Source organism: Thermobia domestica, chromosome 3 (assembly GCF_964235325.1).
Source record: "Thermobia domestica chromosome 3, izTheDome1.hap1.1, whole genome shotgun sequence".
Lineage (NCBI taxonomy): Eukaryota > Metazoa > Arthropoda > Insecta > Zygentoma > Lepismatidae > Thermobia > Thermobia domestica.
In genome coordinates this window covers 335,477,806-335,503,074 of record NC_137456.1, presented here as the reverse complement: position 1 = coordinate 335,503,074, position 25,269 = coordinate 335,477,806, and the positions used below count along the sequence as shown (strand labels likewise).

The 25,269-nt window shown below is 35.6% G+C and overlaps 2 protein-coding genes across 2 annotated transcripts; both read right to left on the bottom strand.

The window, feature by feature from the left end:
* Window positions 1-5,993: 5,993 nt before the first annotated feature.
* LOC145682329 (uncharacterized) lies at window positions 5,994-8,693 on the bottom strand. The gene has a single exon (XM_081753904.1). It carries the CDS (start codon window positions 8,691-8,693, stop codon window positions 5,994-5,996), a length of 2,700 nt encoding a protein of 899 aa, XP_081610030.1.
* Window positions 8,694-8,864: 171 nt separating this feature from the next.
* Window positions 8,865-11,198, bottom strand: LOC145682328 (uncharacterized). Its single transcript, XM_081753903.1, has one exon. The coding sequence runs from the start codon at window positions 11,196-11,198 to the stop codon at window positions 8,865-8,867; it is 2,334 nt and encodes a 777-aa protein (XP_081610029.1).
* Window positions 11,199-25,269: the final 14,071 nt, after the last annotated feature.

Genomic DNA, 25,269 nt, shown 5'->3' with positions numbered 1-25,269 from the left:
GCTGAAGAGAAAACAGAAAAATACACAATTCTGAGTATTAGAGGTTCTAATGTCTGAGAATCAGGGAAAAAATAGGAGGGGCTCAAAGGTAAGCAGCGAGAAATTTAGAAAAAAACTATTTTAGTAGGGGATTCTCTTAGGAATACTTCGTGTTTAGAAATCTCAAAGTTTTAAGGGCAGGGGCTTGAAGGTTATGAGTAACATTTGATTCGTTTTCTATAGAAATCCTAAAATTTCGGAGGAGCTCAGCCCTTTCCCCGCAGCCGTAAATCCGCCATTGAAACTAATTGTGGAACAAATTGGGTCAAAATTGTTAAAAATAGCGCTTTATACTTAATGGACAATCCAACTTTCTTACAAGTTTGTGCCATCTATTAATTATGTAAGAAAATTTGCCTGAACAAATCTCAATTACCGATATTGCCTATAACAGACACGAAATGTTTGGTTGTCATGAAATTTTAGGCCAGAATAAAGCAAGTAAGGTTAAAGAGAACAATTTTTGAGAAGACTGGAATTGGGCGATAATGAGAATTGGGAATCTCTGAAAAACGAACCAAACTGCGAATGCACGAGTGTAGCTTAAGAATAGCTTAAAGCTAGTCTCAACTGTCTCTAAAATACCAACTTCAAAATTATGTATGCATAGTCAATGTACTCAATATAACTCAACCTAAGCACAAAATCAAAGTTGTTTTTATGAAAGTTTATAACTTAATATGCGTCGCATCAAATGAATATAAACAATGTAGTGCATAGTAAATCGGTGTGATGGTAGGATGTGAGAAAAAAGTCAGTTATACTAAAGAATAAAATACAATCTGACTTTGAAGTTAAAATCGTCTGTGATCGCTTCTTCTCAATAAAACGGAAATGGATTCTAGGAAACTCGATATTGAATTGTCTCCAAAAAACATAAAAGCAGCAAACAAAACAAACAAGGAAGCATAACTAATTCTGTCGCTCTAGTTCCTTCCTATTAACAACCTCCTCCTCTTCAATAGATAGGTTAGCTTAGGCTCAAATATGTTCTAACACGTGGGCCTACCTTATAGATGACAGACGACAATCCTGGCTTTGACTTCACGTAGCTACATTAATCATTCGGCGTGAGTAAGTAATTTTCACTAAAAACCCATCGGCGTCGACACTCTGAATCAGCAGCTCCTTCTTGCTCTACATCTCGCCGTTTTTGATGTAAGTGGCTGTCGTCGCAACGCAAAGTGTTCCAAAAGTGTTGTAAAGGTTCTTTTCTCTATATTTTATCAGAAATAATGAGTCTTAATTGTAACGAAGCAAACCAGTATTGTAAGCTAAGGATAAGTAGTAATTCCATTTCATGAAAATTAAGTATCCAAATAGCGGCCATCGGCGTCGACACTCTGAATCAGCAGCTCCTTCTTGCTCTACATCTCGCCGTTTTTGATGTAAGTGGCTGTCGTCGCAACGCAAAGTGTTCCAAAAGTGTTGTAAAGGTTCTTTTCTCTATATTTTATCAGAAATAATGAGTCTTAATTGTAACGAAGCAAACCAGTATTGTAAGCTAAGGATAAGTAGTAATTCCATTTCATGAAAATTAAGTATCCAAATAGCAACTTCCTTTCTTCTGTTATTTTCTCTCAGAGACTATTCAAAAGGTACATAATCCTAACATCATTTGGACCGTTACTCATGTGAGAGTTCGGCTTCAACCTTTCTACCTCTTTAGTCCATTAACTTTCTCTAAATTAGAGTAGAATGAAAGTGCTAACATCTCGAGGTAGACCAATGCGTAGGCGAAACGAAGAAAAGATATTTTACACCTATATACAGAATACAAACTAATACATATATTCACAAAACCAAAGTATATTGAAGTAATTTTAAATTTACAGTAATTCAAGTAATTTATTGTTAAGTACTCTTCCAGTAGACCTAATTAAAAAAATATTAAGTGCACTGGGTATCCAAACTCCTGGGCCTGGGTATCCAAGTGCTGGGCCTAGGTATCCATTTGGATACAAAAAGGTAGCTTAAAAAATGCCCTGTCTAGAGCCGTATGCAGAGTCATTTTGAAGTATGATTAGCTCAATCCTAAGGGTATGACTAAGGTATTTTTTATCAAAAGTGTATTCAGAGTATCTTATTTGCACATAGTAGAGGACTCAGTTAGTAACACGATACTAATTAATTTAGAGCAGTCTGGACCCTAGTTTAGCCACAGTTTAGCATGGTAAATTGTATTCAAAATGGCGTGTGAAGTTGTGCTGCGTGAATAGAGCGGGAGCTGATGCAGAACAATTATACAAGATTGGTATTGATTTTTATGGTCAAGTGCTTCAAGAATTAATAAAAATGTTCAATTGCGCTGGTGGCAAAATGTATATATATATATATATAGGTTTCCCTGAAACAAACCACTAAATTGTAAACAAACGAGTTAGAACAATTTGCCCATTTGTTGTGACAGTCTACCAGATGTTAGCAATTTGTAATGATGGTAGTGTATTCTAGAAGGTGCTGGTCAGTTTTAGGCACATCACATCTTGCAAAACTTAGAGATTTGGTTTAGGTACACTGCATTTTCCAAATTTGCAGGTGATGTTGAACACTGAACGGGTAGAGGAACAATTTCTGCAAATGACATATAAATAATACAGTTGATTTTAAGTTCGGAAGTGTATGCCGCCGCATGGTAACTTTACTTTGGGCAAGGCAGTGATATCCTGTGAGTACATAGTATTTCCGAACGAGCGTTAGCGAGTGAAGGCGGGTTAGAGTCCTGGAGGGCACGTTGTTTTCTCTTTCCTTCTTGGGAACTGTAACTATAATTGCGAGAACCAGTTCAGATAACTTGGTTATTGTCACTGCCTTGCCTAAAGTAAAGACTTGCCGGTAGCATTACTAGTTTAAAATTAAAGTGCGGTGCAGTTTTACTATACGGATCCACATATTGTAAAATGTACAACAAAAAAAAAAAGAAAAATTGGGGAACTCTTTAACTTGCCCATTTTATGACGAGAACAGAATCTAAATCCCTGCGGGGCTTCTAATCCGTTCCTAATCCTACTCCTATTACTACTTATACTACGGTATGGATCCGTATAGTAAAACTGTACGTAAAGTGCTGTAATACGGTTAAGATAAGTAAGTGCATATAAAAAGGACGCGATTATTTGAGCAGACGGTTCTACCTAATTTTGACATATTTCGTACATTTTGACGTTAGGTTTGAACTTTGTATTTCTTTTAGCCAAGCATGAGCTGTATGAGAAACTCCATTACTACTTGGAGATTGTTTACAGGAGGGCTCAGAAAGTGTGGACATGCGACAAGAACTAGTGCATAAAATGAACCAACTTGTGGTAGGTAACCACTAAAATCTACGAGGTAAGAGTGCACTTTGTGTAGAACATCCATAAGAACCAATACTTAACCCTTAAATACTCCCGCGGGATGTACACTCCCCCCCCAACAGGTAAATTTTGTGTTGCTAGCCAGAAGTCATGAAGAAAAATGAAGTCTTTGATTTTTACGTCCCACTTTTATGACGGCTAAGCTAGAGGAGACGGTAATGGTGAGAAATGAAGAAAGTGGAAGGACATTGGAGAAGCCCGAAGAAACTCACCACGCACACGGTGTTTGTCCACCACAAATTTCACTTGGCGGGAGTTGGGATCGAGCCAGTTACCCCATGCACCAAGGTGAACGCTCTACCAGTGAGCCACTGCGGCTTTCCCCTGATGGAAGAATTGAACAAAATGTCTCAAAACGAGTACAAAAAATCCAATTGTAGCAAATACTTTTAAAAACTTGTCTAGAGTTATGCTACATTGTCTTAATTATGGGGGTCTGTTGAACCCCCGAGAGAGTACTGCTGTCACAAAAAAGGGTGCGTGTACTTACCGGTTAAAGAGCCCTGCGGGGCTTTCGCTCAGCTATGTTTTCTGAAATAAACAGTACTTGTGATCTTATATTTACAAGATTGGGAGAGAAACTAGATATCCAAAATCACTTCCTCTACACAAAGTGTACTCTTACCAACCACGAATAGTATCTAACCGAGTCAGAGCAGGAGCGCAGCACGGGGACCAAGCTTTAGTGTGGTGGTGCGCCCATAGGGAGCTGGCACGTCAGCGATGAGGGGATAGGCATAAACGAGGATGGTGCAAGAACACACACATATGACATTTTCACTCGCACTCAAAATTAATTTCAATATGCTGTGCACAGTGTTTACTTATATTCACAGCCCCATTCCAAAAAAAAAAAAAAGGTTCTTCTCGAGGGAACCCAAAAGGACTGTATTAGACATTATTTTCTGACATTGTAGTACTTTTGCACAGTATACAATAGCTGTAGTTTTATTTTACAAGTGAGCGTTACTTAGTGTCAAACCACTAGAAGCGTCATAGAAACTGTCACTGAGAAAACCCTCGTGCTTCCACTATCTACGCTTGCGCGCATACTCATCATCGCTGACACGTGTGCCCCGTACGAAGCACTCCAGCGCTTTCACGGGAGTGCAGCATAATCGCTCTGCCTTGATTCGATTCAATACTGTTGTAGTTTTTTATACGCCACCCAGCAATGAGTGGTTGTATTTTTTGCACTGTAGTTTTATGGCTTATGACCGGACGCTGTATTTATATGCAAATCGTGAAAGAATTGTAATTTTTAACAATTACATTTGGCAGCTCACTTGAAGTTCATCTAAAATAATGAGTGGGGTATTGTCATGTCAGCTAGCGCAAATATTAGGACAATGCACACTCCAGATGCGCATCGATTAATAGGGCCACTTTAAAAAGGTGTGGAGAGTAGGGTAGGGTAAAATAGACTAAGATATTGATAAGTAGAGTAGGGGGATTATGAACGGGTTAGCTTAAGGTTAGTGGAGTTTGGATCCATTTTCATAAAATTAATAGTGTAATTTCTCGATTCTGAGTGAGTATACTAGCTGAAGCGGGCATTGTAAAGTTAACCCAAGAAAACTTCTGAAATAATTATAACGTTTCAACATTTATTTCGAGTGGTGTCCATATACTTAGGCAATGCACTCCATTTTTCATATCGGTATGATACTGGTACCCAGTATGTCAATAACTAAAAAATTCAATACCGGCATTAGAAACATGGTTAGCACATGTAAGCATAAGGTTAAAAGAAGGGAGTACCACTTCTTTTTTTGGGCCATTGGTTATCCAGTTGTCACATTTTACAGTGCAGAAGCATTACAAAAAAAGTTATATTTTGTACATTTGTGCCTATTATTTCTTGTTTGTATAGTTTCACACGCCAGAATGAGATGTACTATTCGTTTTATTTTTATTAAAATTATTATCTAATTACCGATAACGAAGGCAGTAGTTAATCTATGAATATTAATTTTATTTAAATATTATTTGAAATCTAAGGTAATAAAATTGGACGGGTTGGTACTATGTCATGGTTTACATTTTATTCTACCTGTGCTGGCATACAACAGAAGATACTTTTACACAAATTAAAAACGTTAAATCAAGATACATATTATGGGATGTCATAAATTAGTTTCATTAAATTTAATTTGTAATTGCACCAATTACTTTCATTAATAACAAACGCGTTAAAGACAACATCCTCAAATTACTATTTTTGATTGAGAAGTAGAGAGGTTTTAAAAATTCATGTGATGTTAGTCAAAAAGACAATTAAAAGTTGTTGTTACAGTCTATAAAAGCAATTCGTGTTTAAGAATCAAACCACAACTTTCCATGTTTTGTTTATTTTCCATTAAACGTCACACATTACTATATCATTCTACAAACAAGACCAAAAACCATACAAATTGACTGAATGTCTTCAAAAATTACAAATGTTACCGGTACACAGAACTTCAACCTTTTCTCTAGCTTCTGCAGAACTACTACGTCTCATTACAGTCAAATGTTTTTTAAACTCTTCACAATGTTGGCAGATCAAACTCCACATCCTCCCACCTTTTGATTTATGACAAATAAATCAAAACAAAATCACACTAAGTATCGTACAGGTATCTTCACCTTTAGACGTTTCCTTGTTGTGACAACACGGTCACCCTTTTCTTCAATTTTACCTGAAGTCAAGTTTTTAGACGGACATTCCTCTTCATCTTTCGCTTGCACAACACTTCCTTCAGTTTGAACAAAACTCACTTCCAAGGGGTACAACCGCTGAACAGGTCTTATAATTTCTCCACTCTCAGTCTCAATCCTAGCCACTCTTACAATATCATCCTTCCCAGGGAACACCTTTGTAATTTTTCCTAAAGACCAGTCTAGTCTTCTCTTATTGTCACTTCCAACAAGTACAACGTCTCCTTCTTTTATTTCTCGACAAGTTTTCTTTCCGGTTTGCTTCAGTACTAACTGACTTAAATACTCACTACGAAATCTATCTCTCAATTGTGTTCTTATGTGCTGCAATCTTCTAAATCTTTTTGACTTGTCAATTGTCTCTATATGATCCAGATCAGGTACTCCTATCTCCAAATTATCTTGTAAAAACATAGCTGGAGTAATGGGTGTGAGATCATTTGAATCTTCTGACAAATAAGTCAACGGACGTGCATTGATAACTGCTTCTATGTCACACAACACTGTACTCAATTCTTCATAACTTAAAGACGCTCTACCCATCGTTCTACGAAGAAGCTTCTTGATCAATTTTATAATTCGCTCCCACCATCCACCCCACCAAGCAGCGGTAGGTGGAATGAACTTCCACTGAATTCTTTCTACTGATGAGTACAAAGAAATTTGTTCCCAGTCGATTAACTTAAAGAGATTATCTGCACCGACAAAATTCGTTCCATTATCAGAATAAATTACCTTTGGCCTTCCGCGCCTGTCAATAAATCTCCTAAATGCTGACAAAAAACTAGAGGTCGATAAAGACAGTACCAGTTCTAAATGCACCGCACGATAAACGGCACAAGTAAACAAGACAATCCAACATCTTTTCCCATATTGAAGGAAGAGAGGCCCAGCTAAATCTACTCCGGTTATTTCGAAAACTAATGCATCTTTAACTCTGTCTTCTGGCAAGGAAGCTGGTGTGACATTAATATTTTTTGCATCGTACCTTTTACATTTAACACATCTTCGAACAACAGAACTTATAGTTTTTCTCCCACGAAGAATCCAAAACTTTTCACGCAACTTTGTCAATAGTACTTGAACTCCAGCATGAGATGATTTCAAATGTTCCTTCAATATCAACATCTTCACAACTTCATGCTCAGGTGGTAATACAATAGAGCTCCGAAAATCATCTTCATCGAGTCTACGTGCAATTTTAGTCTTTAACCTAATCAAACCTTCACCATCAACAAAAGTATACAATTGTTTCAAACGATCTGGTTCACTAACAAAACATTCTTTCTGGATAGTTCTCATTATAACTTTCTCAGCTGATTCTATTTCAAATACCAATAGCTCACCGGTTGACCTTTCACTTTCTTTTGAACGACAATTATGGATAAAACGCAAGATCCATGCAACCATACGTATTAATTTCTCATAATTTGAAAAATATTGCATATACCACTTTGGCTCATTTGCAACACTTAATGAAACAACTGTTCTCAATTTTTCATTATTTACTTCAAGCGCATTTGGTTTCATATCAGTTTTCGGCCAGAATTCTTCCGTCTGCCGTAACCAGTCAGGTCCTTCCCACCATTTACTCTTCAGTAACGCTGCAGCATTGCAGCCTCTTGAGGGTAGGTCAGCTGCGTTCAAATTTTTCGGTACATGTCTCCAACACTTTACATCGGAGAGAGCTCGAATTTCCTTCACTCTATTCATTACAAACACTCCCCAAGGTTCATCATTTTTTATCCAGTAAAGCGCTACCAAAGAATCAGTCCAATAGAACACAGGAATGTCTAAACTTAAACTCTCAATCACAGACACAGCAAGTCTAACTCTGATACAACAGGCCATTAACTCTAAACGTGGAATAGTTGACTTTTTCAATGGCGCAACACGTGCTTTGCTGAATAGCAACTGGACATTAACTTCTCCATTGCATTCACTTCTCAAAAACACGACAGATGCATATGCATTTTTACTAGAATCACAAAAAACATGTAACGTCCAAGAGTTCCTTGTAACATCTTGTGCAAACTGTATAGGAATCTTTATTTCGGCCATCATCGCCAGTTCTTTATACCACCTGTCGAATTTCCTGGAAATTTCTGAAGAAACTGGTGTGTCCCAAGAGTTGTTATTTTCCCAGCTTTCTTGAAGTAACAATTTTGGAATCAACTTCACTGGTGACAGAAATCCTAGAGGGTCAAATAACTTATGAGCAGTAGATAAAATAACTCGTTTGGACACTGGCCCTTCTACTCTGCCTAAATTCTTTGTATCACACAATAAAGTGTCTGTACATGTGTCCCATAACATACCTAGAACTGGAGTGTAAACATCATTACTGCCTATAGAAGAACCACTATATACCCATCCTCGTAAATCGAATTTACCTTCACTGAGCAGCGTCTTTGATTTTTCGATTAAAGCAAACATTTCGTCTTCGTTGTCAACAGACGTGACACAATTATCGACATAAAGGCATTGTTTCAATTTACTAGCTATTTCTTCATATTCACGGAGAGCATTTTCTAAATGGTAATTAAGCACGGCTCCCAACAGAAAGGAACTGCAATTCACGCCAAAAAGAAATCGCATATGTCTAAAAGTTTTAAACTTCCTTTCGTCAAAATTCTCCCACCAAAGAAATCTTAAATAATCACGATCGTTTTTTATTTACCGAAATTTGCAGGAAAGCTTTTCTAATGTCCGATATAATCCCTATCTTTTTCTCTCTAAACCTATGCATAAGTGACGGAATTTCTTCAATTAAGTTTGGGCCCTTCTCCAGTCATTCAATGAATATGCACCCTTTGTTTTGGAAGACGCATCAAAAACTGGCCTGATTGGGGTAGTGGAATTCTCTTTTATCACTGCCCTATGTGGTAAATAGTAACTTCGATTGTCCAGCTCCTCCTCCGGTACTTCTTCTATGATTCCTTCTTCCAACCAGTTTCGGAAGACGTTGTCATAGTCTTCGTATCTTCCTTCTTGCCACAGCTTCTCGGTCATCTTCACACATCTCTTTTCAGCTATTTCCTTGTTGTCATGTAGTTCCATAGGTTCTTCCTTCCACGGCAATTTAACTTCGTAACGACCATCTGAATTCACGCACAAAGTTTCTTCAAAATGTCTTAAAATTACTTCATGGTTTTCGTTCTTAGTCTTAACTTCTATTGGGTCAGTGATGCCTAACGTATCTAATTTCCACAAATCCGTAATACGGTCACTGATTGACAATAAAGTGATCACAACATTGGCAGACATACCATAACATCTTTTGGACGGTAACTTACCCATTATCGTCCATCCAAACATTGTTCTAACAGCAAATAGTCCTGACTCTAACTTTAACATATCTACTGTTAAAAATTCACTAGCCATATCCGCACCGATTAACAGTTCTATTTCTCCCGTACTATCTAAATCGGACAGCCAAATTTTTCTCTTCTTAATTTCTTTTAACCACGGTCCACGTTTAAGAGAAGGTATCTCACCGCAAATCACTGGTTTCTCTAAAACTTCCATCCTACACGAATGATTGTCATTAACATCAGCTACAAGTATACTATATTTGTTAAGGGACTCCTTTAGTGTTTTGACACCACCAAACAAACTATGTTCTAAAGTTTCAGTACATATTGGTTGACAACCCAGTACTTCCACTACTCGCTTAGAGACATATGATCTCTGTGAACCACTATCATAAAGTGCACGCACTACACATTCTTTCCCGTTTGTTTTCAATTTTAACTTGAGTGTTTGTAGGAGAAACTCATCCCTACCATTTTGATTCGTAAGTGTTACGTTATGCTGTTCTGAATTTTGTTTTGTTTTGTTTTCTAATTTTTCCGAGCACAAAACCGAAAAATGTTTTCCCTTACACAAAAAACAAACAATATTAAACGTACAGTTCTTGGCAGTATGTTTTTGAGGTTTCAAACACCGAAAACAACACTTTTGCTGCATTAAAAGTTTCTTTTTCTCTTCTAGGTTCATACTTTTGGCCTTTTCACACTTTTGTGGTAAATGATACGCTTCACAAAAAACACACTGTTTGTCCTCTTTTACCTGATTTTGTCCAGAAAACAGATTATTAACAGTAGGCACCCTTTTTTCTTCTTTATTCTTTTTAAAATTCACCATGGAAGTTTGTTTCACTTTAAACCCTGCTTGAGCTAACGCAATGCGTTCTTCTCCCTCCACTTCATTTCTCAGAAACTGTAACAACTGCTTTAGTTTCTCACTATACGTATTTGCATTACTATCACTTACACTGGCAGTCGCTGTATGCCTTAACCAAACCCTCAAAATTTCATCGGGCAAACAAGATTCTACCAAGGGGAATAACATAGCTGCATATTTTTCACTAGTCATACCTATTGATTCTAGCGCACGTAAATATGACTCAAGTTTATCATATAAGGAATACAAGTTTAACTTATTTTTGTCATTCGAAACATTCTGTATAACAAGTCCTAACAGTTCACGTATGTAGTACTCTATCAACAATTCTTCTCGACCAAAACGATTGCATAAACTTTCTATAGCTTTATCGTAATTATCGGCAGTGGGTGGATAACTGTTCACTACGTCCCATGCTCTGTTACCGGTACTAATTGCTTGTAGCAGGTATTGGAACTTGTCGTCTTTCTTGATTTCATCATCGTTATGAATTCGCTTGAACTGGCTCCAGAAACTTATCCACTCACTTATTTCCCCACTGAAAGTTTTCAACTCAATTTTCGGTAATTTAAGTTTCTTTTTACCTGTATGACCACCTGAACTGCTAGAAGGAGCTACTTTTTTCAAAATGTTCTCATGTTTTACACGCGCTTCGTCGAACATTTCCCGGTAACTTTCCACGTTGTTGTACTCTTCCATGTAACGTGCTTCACTTTTTTTGCTTGTATCACTAAGCAACAGTTCAAGGATATTTTCATCATAAGTTGACAATTCGGTTATAAGTCTCTCCAACTTCGTAAAATATAACTTGACACTTTCCACATTTACATTGTCCTTTTCACATTCAGCCACTAAGCTATTATAAGCCTTTGAAAACGATATCTGCACCGGTTTCCTAGCCTTTACTAATTTATCCATGATTCGTCCTTTTTTCCCGCCTCACGCTGGTGTGCCAAAATGTTACAGTCTATAAAAGCAATTCGTGTTTAAGAATCAAACCACAACTTTCCATCTTTTGTCTATTTTCCATTAAACGTCACACATTACTATATCATTCTACAAACAAGACCAAAACCATACAAATTGACTGAATGTCTTCAAAAATTACAAATGTTACCGGTACACAGAACTTCAACCTTTTCTCTAGCTTCTGCAGAACTACTACGTCTCATTACAGTCAAATGTTTTTTAAACTCTTCACAATGTTGCCAGATCAAACTCCACAGTTGTTGCTAAATAGGTATTTCATTCGAGTAGTTTCGTGAATCTCTTAGGAAGGAAGATTTTTATGAAATGAATGGGCTTATTCTCAGAAGATGCATATGCGAATTCGAGAAGGATAACAGGACAGAAAGGCCAATATATATAGGTGTAGAATTCTATTTAAGTTTTTATATTGCAGTAAATTTTACTTGATAAGTATTTTCTGCAAAACTGTACCTGAGTAATACACGAAGTACAATCATAGGTAGGAATGATAATTTTACTATCCTGTGAAGTTTAAAATTAACTATATACGTAGAGATAGAAGGTAGATTTTGATATGAAGTGATTTATTTTCTTTGTTTTCTTGAGTTGACTTCATTTTGAATTTAACGTCCCTTTCTGCACCGAGGCTTTATGAGACGGGACCTACTGATTAACGTGGAATCCGGACCACATGAGCTCCCGCCGGGATTTTTCTGTTTTCTGTTTAGTTGATAATGTCTTTACTATAATTTCATATGTTAGAATAGATTAGTTACTTCAGAAAACTTTTACTTACGTTTAAATGCTGCTTTTTTTAAAAAATATTTTTTCTAGCATCGAATTTCTGGCCCAGCTATTAAAGAAACAAATTGCTCGTCGTTTGCGAAGAGAGAGAGACAGAAAGGAAGGAAAGAAGTGCTGACGTGAGCGTCCTGAGGTAAAATTGAAATAATTACAATATTATAGTTTGCTTTCGAGGATTTATTCATATGAAATTTGCTTTTAGTTCATTTGCATAGATATTTATATAAAATGATCCGTCTGATTCAATACAAAACACTATAACGAGTTCTTTTCTTAAGGCAGAATATGTGTAACCTTACACGTGTTAGAGATAGATAGAGAATCTGTGGGCCTTATGCAGAGTCATTTTGACGCGTGATTAGTGCAATACTAAAGCGTTCGACTAACATATGTTGCCTGCAGTAGTCAGGCATTTAGTATGACGCTAATTATACGTTAAAAGGACTCTGCATAAGGCCCTGTATATCTTTTATGAGCATTTAAAAAAAGAAAATGTCGGGGCTTCGGTGGCTCAGTGGTAGAGCGTTCATCTCTGGTGCTTGGGGTTCCGGGTTCGTTTCCAGCCCCCGCAAAGTGAACTTTGTGGTGGACAAACATCGTGTGTGTGGGTTTTCTCCCGTTTTGTCCCACTCTTCATTCCACCATTTCGTTCATTCATCATTCATCATAACCGTCTCCTTTAGCATAACCGGCATAATCGTGGGACGTAAAACTCAAATATTTCATTTCATTTTTTCAAAAAGAAAATGAAATGAATAATTCTTACTATCATGTAGAAAGATCTTTGGCATTTGGATCCTGTTCAATGGAATGTTGTATCACTTTGTATACAAAACCTGCTGCAATTTGTAACGTAATGATGTTCGCCAAATTATGAATTAAATATTGGTAAGAATGGGTAATTACTTTAATATAGATCAGTGCATCATCTCAATTTCTTTTTGCTCACGTTTGGTATTATTATCATTCATAAATTTCTTGTAATTTTCTAGTTATTTTGTTCATCTTTTATCGATTGTTGTGTTATTTATTATCATTATCATCGCTAAGGAGGAAAACATGTTTTTGCAACTTCATTGGGAGATTGTAGTGACGGAAAATGAAGTGAGGATCCGACTTTGGATGTGTGTTTATTTAATTTTTGGATAAGTTCTGTAATGATTGTCGTCGCTGCTTTTCAAAGAACAAAGTCAGTTGGGAATCCTTTTTGATGCTGCTATTAATAGAAAATGCACCACTTTTTAGGGTTTCTTGCTGTACTTTGTTGTTTTCGTCATCGTTGGAGGCAGAGATCTTCGATATCACAGCGAGATGTTTTTCATTTATTTATTATTAATATTTTTTGTAAGATTCAATAATTTTATATGGATTACAGATTGTTTTCTTATGCTTAGGGGCCACAGTAGCTCAGTGGTAGAGCGCACAGATGTGGTATTACGACATATAAATGTAAAATGATTTACTTTTTTTTTTAATGTATAGGTCTATTTATATTTGCTGCTGTAGTATTTATGACCATATTTTATTTTACTTCTGATATTTATTTTTCGTTATGTAATATTTGTTGACATATTATTTGATTGTTAATTTCGTTACTGTTGATATGTTTGATGTATTTCCAAATTATATGTTTGTTATTATTAATACTGGGTGAGAATAATGTGATAGACAGCTGTTTTTTGTTTAATTATATACATAAAGCATCAATTATCAAAAACAATTGGAGACTAGTGGTGTTTGGATAACCAATCGTTTACGAAAAAAAAAAACTTCTATCCGTGTCATAGAATAAAGAGGGAACAAAAAGACACAACTTTACATGAAGTAGTTTATTAAAGTAGACCTACAATTTAGCAAAGGGACTTGAAACTTTTAGTGTGCTTCAGAGCTGACACTCTTCTATTTATTTTTTTCCCTCTAAATCTCATACGTGTTTTAAAGACAGCATCATATTCTTCTTGTTTCTAACCACTTCATAGCCGTTTCAAGGCAGTAAATTTGGCGATTGAAAAAGAATTGTTAAAATTCGAATAACAAGAAAGAATATTCGAATAAATTTGAAGGCACTACACTGGAATGCTTTCAGTTAACCGTTGTTTTGGGTGATCGATGCTCTACTGCATTATATTGTCACTTATTTACATCTATCTATCTATCTATATATTTCATTGCTTTTAAAATATACAGCTTCTTTGGAATTTAAGAGACATTTTTTTTTAATTTTAAAGTCTTAATTTTGTCGTTTACGTTCCATGGCAAATGGTGATTGGTTTAGATAAGGTATGCCACTGAAATTTAAAGAATGTAAAATGTATGAGTGGACTGAGAATTAAAGCCTGGCCTCCTTTTCACTATAACGGTGGGTTAACTACTACATTACACTACCGCTTCTTGGTCATCCAAACATATTTCCTCTTGTAGATAAATCACCAAATGAAGTGTATCACAACGTTGTGCTTGTAGAGCGCAGCACGTATGTCAATGAACACTTGTTCAACTCATGTATGTTACATGTACATCTAGTAAAACAGAGAATGTTGTTATGCTTAATACTACTCTTGGCATCCAAAACAGTCTACAACTAGCTGGAAATTGAAGCATGCAAAATTCTGCATCATGTTCAGTGGAATATCGAATTGCTCATCAGGCGAAAGCTGCTGCAGTTCCTTGGAAGGTTATGGTGACGGAACACAGAGTTTAGATTTGGCCTGTGTGCAAAGTAGGATATGTGCTGGTTTGCACAAGTTGAGAGATTGTCGCCACTGCTTCTCGAAGAACACTAAGCCAGTTGGAAATCCTTTCAGATGATGCTATTATTAAAACATGCACCATCTCCTAGGATTTTTTGCTGTGCTTTGTTATTGTCATCGATTTTGAGGCAAGAACTTTTGAAATGACAAAGAGAGATGTTTATTTACCAGTGCTAAGTTTACGAAACTTCAGTTAAAATCTATTGTTCATAATGTTTCTTTACTGCCTCCATATTGATATATAAATTACACATTATTTTGTTATGCTGATGGGCACTGTAGCTCAACAGCATAGCACTGAGCTGATACTAAGACATGCATACATGTGGAGCAACTTGGTATTTTGTAAAATTTATTTGTCCATTTATATTTGTTGCTGTAATATTCATGACTGCATTATATTATTTTATTTTCGATAGATATGTTATTGGTAATGTTTTTGTTATTTAACATTTAATTTTTTGTTATTTAACACTTATTGCTATATTATTAGTCTTCCAAACTATGCTATGCATAAGGTCGCAAGTCTTATAGAATGTCTTTGTTCGTTCGTCCGTCCATCGACAGGTATCACAGAAAAATTGGAGGATGGTTTCAACCTTAATCATAGATCGAAAACTGTAAAAAAAAAAAAAAAAAAAAAAAAAAGCGAGAAGCGGTTTATGCAAACGATTCAACATCTCAATGAAACATAATTATCAACAATACTCTACCAAAACCAGAAGTACTTCAAATTTACTATTACTTCCGATAGAACAAAAACGGTAACGGATATTGAGATGCTGTTTTATACAATAGATTCAGCTTCTCACGAATAGTATCTGTCTCCTCCATTAACCAACTATTAAACTGGAAGTGGTTCTAATTAACCATTTCCGATTTCAACATTCATCGCAAGAGAAAAAGTATAGTAGAAAGTGAAAAACGGTGTTCTGCAATTGAGTCAGGGCCTCCAAGACAATGTATCATCACACTACTAAAACCGGAAGTTGAAATTTACTTTTAGATCCGGTTTCAATACTGATTTACACAGAGCAAAAACGGTAAGAGATCGATATGTGGATTTTTTCAATTGTTTCAGCTTACCTGGAATAGGTTCAATCTTTTCCGTTAACTTTCGGTTCAAAGCGGAAGTGTTTCAGATTTATAATTTCCGATTTCAACATTTGTCGCCATTGAACAAAAACAGTAGGATATAGCGAGTAATGGCTTTTTGGTATGGATTCCGGTTCTGAGGAACAGGTTGGATCTTAAACCTTATTAATCTAATGCATCCAGCAGTTATAGAGTTACTACTTCAAATTTGAGTATTGAATTCCCATAGGGGGCCGCGGTGGCTCAGTAGTAGAGTGTTCACCGCCTGTGCTTGGGGTCCCTGGTTCGATCCCAGCTCGCGCCGTGTGGATTTTGTTGTGGACAAACACCGTGCTCGTGGGTTTTCTCAGGGTTCTCCTGTTTCTTCCCACTTTCTTCATTCCACCATTTCATTCATTTCTCATTATCACCGTCTCCTTTGGCATAACCGTGGGACGTTAAACTTAAGGATTTCATTTTAGAATTCCCATAGGTTGATAGTCTATCGAAGGGGCACAGTGAGAACGAAATTCTCTTATTAGTTTCGTTACTATTGTTATATTTGATGTATTTCCAATTTATATATTTATTATTAATAATATTGGGTGAGAATCGTGTGATAGGCCGCTAGCTCTGATTTTAATTTTTTGTTAGTTTAATTATATATTTACTATTTATTCATTAATATATAATTAAGTTTTCATTACATTTAAAAAAACGTGCAAGGTGTTTGAATTTGTATTTGTTGATTAGAAACTTGAAGTCTGTCCTTTTAATATTACGAGAAAGTTATGTCGTTTACATTACATGAACAAATGGTGATTTACTTAGATATTCCGTATCTGCTACAATTAATTAAATGAGATATTATTGAAGATAATTTTGCCACTGCCGATGTGATTTCTCAGTTGCAAAACTCTGGAGTCTCCACTGGATGAGGGATGCTGAAAATTACGGAAAAGTATTTGGTATTCATGGCTATGTTTGTACAGAGACAATGTATGCCATCTAGTTACGCGATTTCAATGCAAAGGAGCAATTCTAGAGTGATAGAAATTTCTCCTAATTACAAGATCCCTTATTTATGTGATAAATGAATATACCTGTAATGCTATTTGAAGTTTAATGTTCCTTTTCTGCTACAGCTATTATGAGATTGTAGACCTACAGCTTAAAGTACGATTTGAGTTGCATCTGCAGGGTCCACCAGAAGAGAAAGCAATGTTTAAAGTTTATATTTCATGAATTTAAATTATTTTAAAACTTGTGCGTATGGAATGCGTTAGGGTATTAATTAGTATTCATGTTACATGTAACGAACAAAACAAGTCTTGAATACAATGTCCTGCATTTGGCAACAATCTCTACACACTTCTAGAACTTCGGTTACAAATTATCGATTACTGTATATTTGAAGGGGATCTTCTCTATATGTCTTTGGATTATTTGTTTCGGTAGTGGAACATCCCTTGATGGTATAGGCTAAACATTTAACTTTATAAACATATGTAAAAGGAAATAGTCACGAGCGAAAATATCCAGGGATCGCGCAGGCCAAGACAAGTTACCATATTTTGGGACGATGTGATTGGAAACACTCCTGACACCGTCTGTGAATATTTAACCTCGTTTTGTTGAAACCATATTTCCCCGCTAATTTTACAGAAAGTTGCCTCCTGTGACTTCAAGAATGTATTTAACATCGCTATATAGTTCAAAGATGTACAGACAATAATCCCTAAGTAAGAAATAGGTAGAACATTACATCTTTCTTTTTCACTATATAAGGGTCCTTGATAAAGTTTCTCAGGTTAATCTTTCACCAGTACCGAGTATTTTGCTTATTCACGTATATTCGATAAGTGAAAACGGGCCTCTTGTTATGAATAGGATCTGTTTCCCCCCAACATTTGTAGTAATATTTGGCAAAATTTGACTCTGTTTACATAATTCTTGGTTAAGGCATGTATCTGCATTCCATCCTAGGGATGGGATTCCGTAATTACAAATGCGTCTTTCACTTGCGGCGGATATTTCAATGTATGTAGCTTGACGAGTTCAAGAGCATTGCAGACTGTGCTGGTTGGCTTGTCTCATTGCAATAATGTTCTTAGGTATCCTGAGGCTTTTCCAATAGAGCGGACTCTATTTCTTTGATATCCGTTGTATGATCTGCAGGAACTGGATTGTCGTGGTGAAATGCGAACTGTTGAGCTTGAGTTGAATTGTCATTCCTGTGATATATATTAATAATCAAAGCACGTCGTTTGCCTACCCCTTTCCGCATTCCGACTTAATGTTTTTGGATTGTAATGCAATGTCAGTGATCTAAGCTTCCCACATACACACTTGTACAATACCTAACTACAATTGCACGAATTTAGAAATCTTGACTGAACAACTCCGGAAATTATAAATGGATATTTTGGCATCCTGATTGAGAGCTTTCTTACGATTTTTTTGTACGATATATATGGTGCATATTGATAACAAATCTAAAGTAATTTTGTATGAATATGGTTACGTAGTGGTGACATGGTGACTTAGTGGCAATTCCTCATCTCTGACGCCAGGAGTCCCTGGTTCAATCTCAGACCATATATGTTTGTGGTGGATAACATCTGTTCGTGGGTTTTCTGGCGATCCTTTTGTTTCTTCCAATATCCTCGTTTCACCCATTCTTTCATAATCATCCATTTTCATGGATCGTCTGTCTTGCTTAGCCTATAGAGCGTAACGCTGAACGTAAAACTAAAATCATACTTATTGTACTCACTTTTAATTTATGATGTAGTTAAATGATACTTAAAATTTATCTTACAAAATCCATAAAATTTAGTAAATAATACGGTAATATTACACCTTATTTTAACATCTTATTAAACTTATACAGGTAGCAAATATCCTCTAGAAATATGGTTAGAATTCCTTATGAGAACGAACTAAACGAAAGTATAATATAAGATGTACATAAAAGATTTTACTTCAACTGTACTAGTTCAGTTACCATACGGTACTGTTGCTGATTTTCAGTACTAGCTACTATCACCTTCTTCTGAGCTAAGTACCTAGAAGTACTATAAGTTTTTTTTTAAGGTTAGAAATGTAAAGGATTTTCTATTGAAATGTGTATATACTCTTACTTTTATTCAAACTCTAAAATCTTGATGTCAGTTTTTATTGCGAATACGTGTCCATGTTGACAATGAAATTTAGAAATGTCGTATATTTTTCTTTGTCTTTCCGGTACCTAATAATCACTGGTTAAGAGTAATACGGTGTGTGTAAAGACTCATAACTATGTTTAATATGTGAATTACTGGCTTTGTAAATTATGAAGAATTTAATTTCTTAGTTGAGATGATAAAAAAGCGCTAATCACTTTTTACATAGCACATGAAACATTTTGTTTCAAAAACTGTAAAAGTGTTTATTTTTATATATTTATTCCCAATGAATATTTCATATACACTAGAAGTGTGTTGTTAAATAACATTAAATAATTACTAGTGTAGTCACTCACGAATAAATGTACAAATTATGTTTTACGCATTTCTTGTTGATTATTTGTGTATTTTGTCTCAATTTGTTGTGGAATTCTAAGTAAAATAGTATAGTGCAATTTGAATGAATTTGAAGACGTATAGCATACTTTTACTACTTTCCTTTATTTGACTGGTAGCGTTCGAATTTGTGGTTGTAAACATTAGACTAAATCAGTAAATAGCTTATTGCTCAACCAACTAATGCTTTAATGTGTAAATGCTTAAAAGAACAGCAGTGATTTATGATAATTTCTTGATTTATAAGGAGTGTATATGTTAGTCAAATCAACTCTTATGTCGAAGGGATGTAAATGTCAATTGCGGTTTCACTGCTATTCCATAACGTAACAAGTGTACGGATTTTCTTTTAATTGTTATTATTTTTCATCATTTAATTCAATACATTTCAGTAAATGATGTGTTGTTGATAGAATGAATATTAACTATGAGAATTGTCAATTATGGATAGAATGATAGGCAAGTCTGATATTAAAGTTTGCTAGGTTTCTGAATTTGTCCAGAAACTTCGCGTTAAAACAAAATTCCGAGATGGCTCCTAACTTAGATTTTTTCTATTTATTCAGTACAGTAGACTTCCGATAATCCGGCATGTTTAAGACCTGGTCAACATACCGCGGTCACTATACACTAAATCCTAGACTGAAAACAGCTAGCTATTATATGATATTTGGCACCAAATATTGTTACCGGGAACGATATGATAATAATTTCAACTCTAATAACCAAAACCTATTTCTAATTCTACATTTTAAAAGACAGCGGACTGCTACAGAATTACTGTAGGCCAATAGCTTGTATACTAACAAGATTTTCATTTAAAAGATTCTCTACTGTCCTTTTTTTCTACAAACAATTTCCTTTTTTTTTAGAAAACATATTCCTTATAATATAAAAATAATGAGTTCGGCATAATTATTGATTATTCTGCAAATTGATTACTGTACCGTACTGATTCACAATAAATAACTCAGCATTCTAACAGTACGCACCGAACATTTCTAATTAGTCTTGAATCACGTCGAACGCGAGTGTTTGAAGACGTGGTCGCTTGATGTGACTCGTGTACATGCATTTACAGCTAAAGGTAAAAATTAAAATCTGAATCATGCCGGTGGCGGACCATCGGGCATTCCGGACTAACGAAAGTCTATTGTAGTTAGTATTTATAGTATAAGTTAAAACTGAGTCAGGATTGCAAGCGAAAAAAAAAATATAATTTTGCAAGGCGAAACTACCAAGTTTGATCTTTCGTGTGTCTATGTAGTAGGGAATTATGGATAACGGGGATTGAGGCCAATCTTCGGTTTTCTTTTGTTCTTATTACTTCATTCTTATCATGCCAGAACAGCGATTCTCAATCTTTAAACTACAAGTGACCAGTGGACCTAAAGCTCTCGTATCAATATGTACTAAGAGCTCTTAGCTTTAACCTTTTGGATGACACTAGCATGTGAACATGACATTTCAGATATAGCATTATAGCATTAAATACTATTTAATGATAATCTTTATATCCATGTTGTGTGTGAATACGCTTGGCATCAAACAAAAGCAATGTGCTTGTTCAATATTAAAGATGGATAGTGTTCTAGAGGTCAGTATGGAAAACCCAGATTCTGTTCCTAGGAGTACAAATTATTCTGACTTAATATATAAGCTATAGGTCCATGTCGTATGTTGGCTTGCTTGTCAATTAACACTCAAATTTTAGAAAGTGGATATACTGATTTTGTTTCTGAAGTAACACGCCTTTGTTTGTTTGTTTATTTCTATTTCTTAAATCCGTGAAGTGTTAATATTCCTCGGTACCTTCCAGATAATATTGAAAAACATTGTACTATAATATTGGGTACATGCATTATTGTATTAAGCTGTTGAGTAAAATGTTTAGAACTCTATTTTCTCAAGTAAAGCTGTAATAATTTGCTCTATTTCTGTGGATTCTTTTAATAAACTATTCTAACATTTTCTTTTTTTCTTTTGGTTATATGTCCCTCTTCTATCTTCTCGCATAAAACATAGTTTAAATATACTTTTAAATTGTTGAAATTCTGAATAAACATACAAAGTGTCTCAAAAGTCCTCTAACATAAGGTCTCTGTTATTATCAGAGTTAAAACAATATGTAAGAGGGAAAACAGTCTCCAAACTTGATGTTTCTAATCTAAAGCCAGCTCCCGCCAAGTGAACTTTGTGGTGGACAAACACCGTGTGCGTGGGTTTCCTCGGGGTTCTCTCGTTTCCTCCCTCTTTCTTCATTCCACCATTTCATTCATTTCTCCTTATCACCTTCTTATTTAGCCTAGCCGGCATAACCGTGGGAAGTAAAACTGAAAGATATTTTTTTCAATCTAAAGACAAGGAAGTTTTTAAATCGGACGAGCCGCTTGTGCTGTACACTCTTTATGTGCCCAATGTTAAATGAAAATGCAATGTTGCAATTTACTTAGACTCACAACATATGTGAATGAAGTTAGTTTAAAATGAGGACTGACCATCGTCATGTTAACGTAAAAGAGAATAACTAAATTCACTTCTGTTGTGGGACCAGGTAAATAGCAACGTTGCACTTTCATTTAACATTGAGCGCATAAAGAGTGTACATCCCAAACGGCTCGTCCGATTTTTTTAAAAAAAAATCCTTTACTTTGGATTGAAAACGTCATATTTGGAGACGATTTTCACTCTTACATTTTGTTGTACGAGGTACCCTATGTCAGGGGACTTTGGGACACCCTGTATATACTTATATGTGGATACAACAAAATATTACAGTTGTTTATTTTTTGGAATGTTAATAATATATGGGATTCAGCACTAGCAAAAATGATTTTTCATTCTATCTCTTTCAGCAACAAAATTCACACAGAACAGCACAAAATAATATCACATCATCCATGTTCACCAAAGAGTAAGTCAAAGCCCCAATTGTACATTAATTTGATCTTTATTATAATTCCATTAATCACTTCTGTTACTTATATGAAAATGAAATGATAGCTAAATAACTGTACACATTAAATAAATGTAGTCTTGTTCAAAGTCCTTTGAATTACCGACTCTGCAAAGCCCTGGACTCTAATCCAGGTTAGGATTTAGATTTCTGGGCTTTCGGCATCTAAGGCCATTTAGCCCTTCACGTTTTGAGGGATGACGTGCCTCGGCGAGCACACAATCCGGGGAAAGGGAAAGAAGGAAACGACCTGGGACATATAAGTGAGGTACCACCCCGGTATTTGCCTAGTGTAAATGAGGAAAACCTCATTTAGGGTGGCTGGCCTGAAAAAGCGTTTTCCACTTTTTCGACCGAGTGCCCCCACCGGGAATAGAACCCGGGACCACTCTAATCCAGTGATTTCTAAGCAGTAGGTTGCGCAGTCCCACAAAGCACGTCGCGAAGTTTTAGAATTGAACAATCAAGAAAGCACCATTTTCTAAAATTATAAAAAGATATGCTTTCCGTTAGTGGTCGAATCCGAAAGGGCTATGTTCTTTGAGGTGTAAATGACTAACATTTTAAATCCTATCTGATGGAGAAGCGCTACATAGAAGTAATGGTGCTCATACAGGATTCTCAACGACCTAAAAACCCGGAAAGTTGAATTAGTCTTCTCGTAAAAAGTCCTGGAAAAGTCAAAGAATTTCATGACAAGCTTAAAAATCTAGAATTTTCAGGGAATTTTTCTTTCTCAGAACTTATTTCTCTATTTGCCTTACCCGGCTATTTGGTATATTAGTATGGGATATTTTAGAAAACAAATTAGTTTGTTTTGAAAAACTTCTCTACCTACACACACAGTATAGCTCTGGAAAACTATAAATCGTGACCTTGAAAAGTCAGGAAATTAGTGCTCGCCATCAAGTGGGATATCTCTCATTAAGAACACAAGATGCAATAGGATTTATGTACGAGATGTGGGAGAAGAGATTTCCTGCTGTTGGCCTAGCTTTGAAGAAACAATTTAATACTACAATAGAAGCAGTTAGTGGTGCCCGCAAGCGGAGTCTAATGGTGGGCGGTAAAGTGGTAGTAGCCGTCCGTAACACAATTATTGAAAACCATTTTAGCTTTTTAATCAACTTTGTTTTACAATAGGCTAACACGCAAAAGATCAATGTTTTGTCGCAGTAAAATTTAATTTTGTTCCATTCCCATCCTTCATGTAATGTTTCAACAATTTTTTTTTTCGAGTCTTACTTGTTGATTGTTTGATAAAGGTTTAGTGCGGATGTAGCATCGTGGCTATTTGTCCCCTTCCAATCAACTCGATTCCTCCAAACACAGACTGCCGCAAAATAGAAAATAGACAACAATAAATAGAAAAAAATATAACAGCAAATGGACAATGTGGAACAATAATAACAAACAGGGTACATGAGGAACAAAAAATAAATATTCAACAATAACAACAAAGAAAAACAACAGAACAGTACAAGAAATACGATCAATATTGAGTATAAAGAATACATATAACAGTGAAAAGCAAGAAGGCAGAGTAAAATAATAATCTTTTACTGTCATTTACTTTTGTTCCACTTTTATTATGTTATATTGGGGACGGGGACATCGAGGCCACCGTTCCCCGTCACGACAAACACAGCTACACAAACACGAACGGCCATAAACAAAATGTACCCAGAAAACAACACCCACAACCCATTAGATTATAACATGTTTATCCTGGTGTAACCAGTCGCCAGAGCCTCGTTAGCCTGCATTACAATGAATGCAGTTTCCAGGGTGCACTACGAGGAAGTGAGGTTGGCATTTGGGCACCCACAATGGAGCGCCCCTTACACCCCGAGTCTTACTCGTATTGATGTGTAGGTGAGGCAGTCACTTTTACACAAAGATTTTTATATTCATTTGGAAAAACAAACATTTTTAAAACATTATTATTATCATTAATATTCGTTTATGTTTGGAATAATAGAAGCTATGCAAACACTGTTTTCATAACGTTTCACCTCTTACGCAGAATTCTACCGGCAGTAAAACACAACCTTGACGCGTCATAACAGAAAAGTTTCAATTATACTCCAATGATTTGTTCCATGCAAAAATGGATAATGTTAAGATATTTTTAAAATACAGTATACATTAAAGTGATTATTTTCTTCCTTTGTATCAGATCTAATTTTATTGATGACTGTTACAGTATTATTTTAAATTTATATTATTATCTCTTATATTACTTTGGTTCTCGATGTTAAACATTGAACAGTTATATAAACATTTACATCCACTGAAGGCAAAAACAAGTTGGCATGTTCTTTGTCGTATTGCAATTTCTAAATTGTATACAGAAACAACGGTGATTCAGTCGTACAATGCCCATTTCTGGCACCTGAGGGCCTGGTTTCATCCCAGCTTCTGTCAAGTTGTTACTGTACCCTCTCTTGCCACCTCTCTTGTTTCCTTGTTAGGCAATAGTAGATAGGAACTACATGTGGCAAACTTCATCCGAAGAAATACTAGGTTTATTTAGACCGCACTATGCCTCGCAGAAGGAAACTAATTTGGGGAAGAGAGGATCGTAAACTTTAATTAGTTCAAATAGTCTGAACAAAGATGAATTATTTGGGGGAAAAATGTAGGACTAATTATATACTAACGGTGGACTAATTTTGATAGTGACCATCTATTATTCTTCACCATCTTCGTCAGTGAGCGAATTAAGTGTAATTAAATCTTGATATACCTACATATTTTTATTTATTTATTTTTATACCTTTTAGTTTACCCTCAGGAAGTGGACGAAATACTTTTGGAAGGAGTTTCCCTTAGGCAAATATCCGCACTAAATAACTCCATTATATCTCATG

What these genes read in the sequence shown, in the direction of transcription:
- LOC145682329 (XM_081753904.1), bottom strand. Translation starts at nt 8,693, where the DNA reads ATGCGATTTCTTTTTGGCGTGAATTGCAGTTCCTTTCTGTTGGGAGCC.
- LOC145682328 (XM_081753903.1), bottom strand. Translation starts at nt 11,198, where the DNA reads ATGGATAAATTAGTAAAGGCTAGGAAACCGGTGCAGATATCGTTTTCA.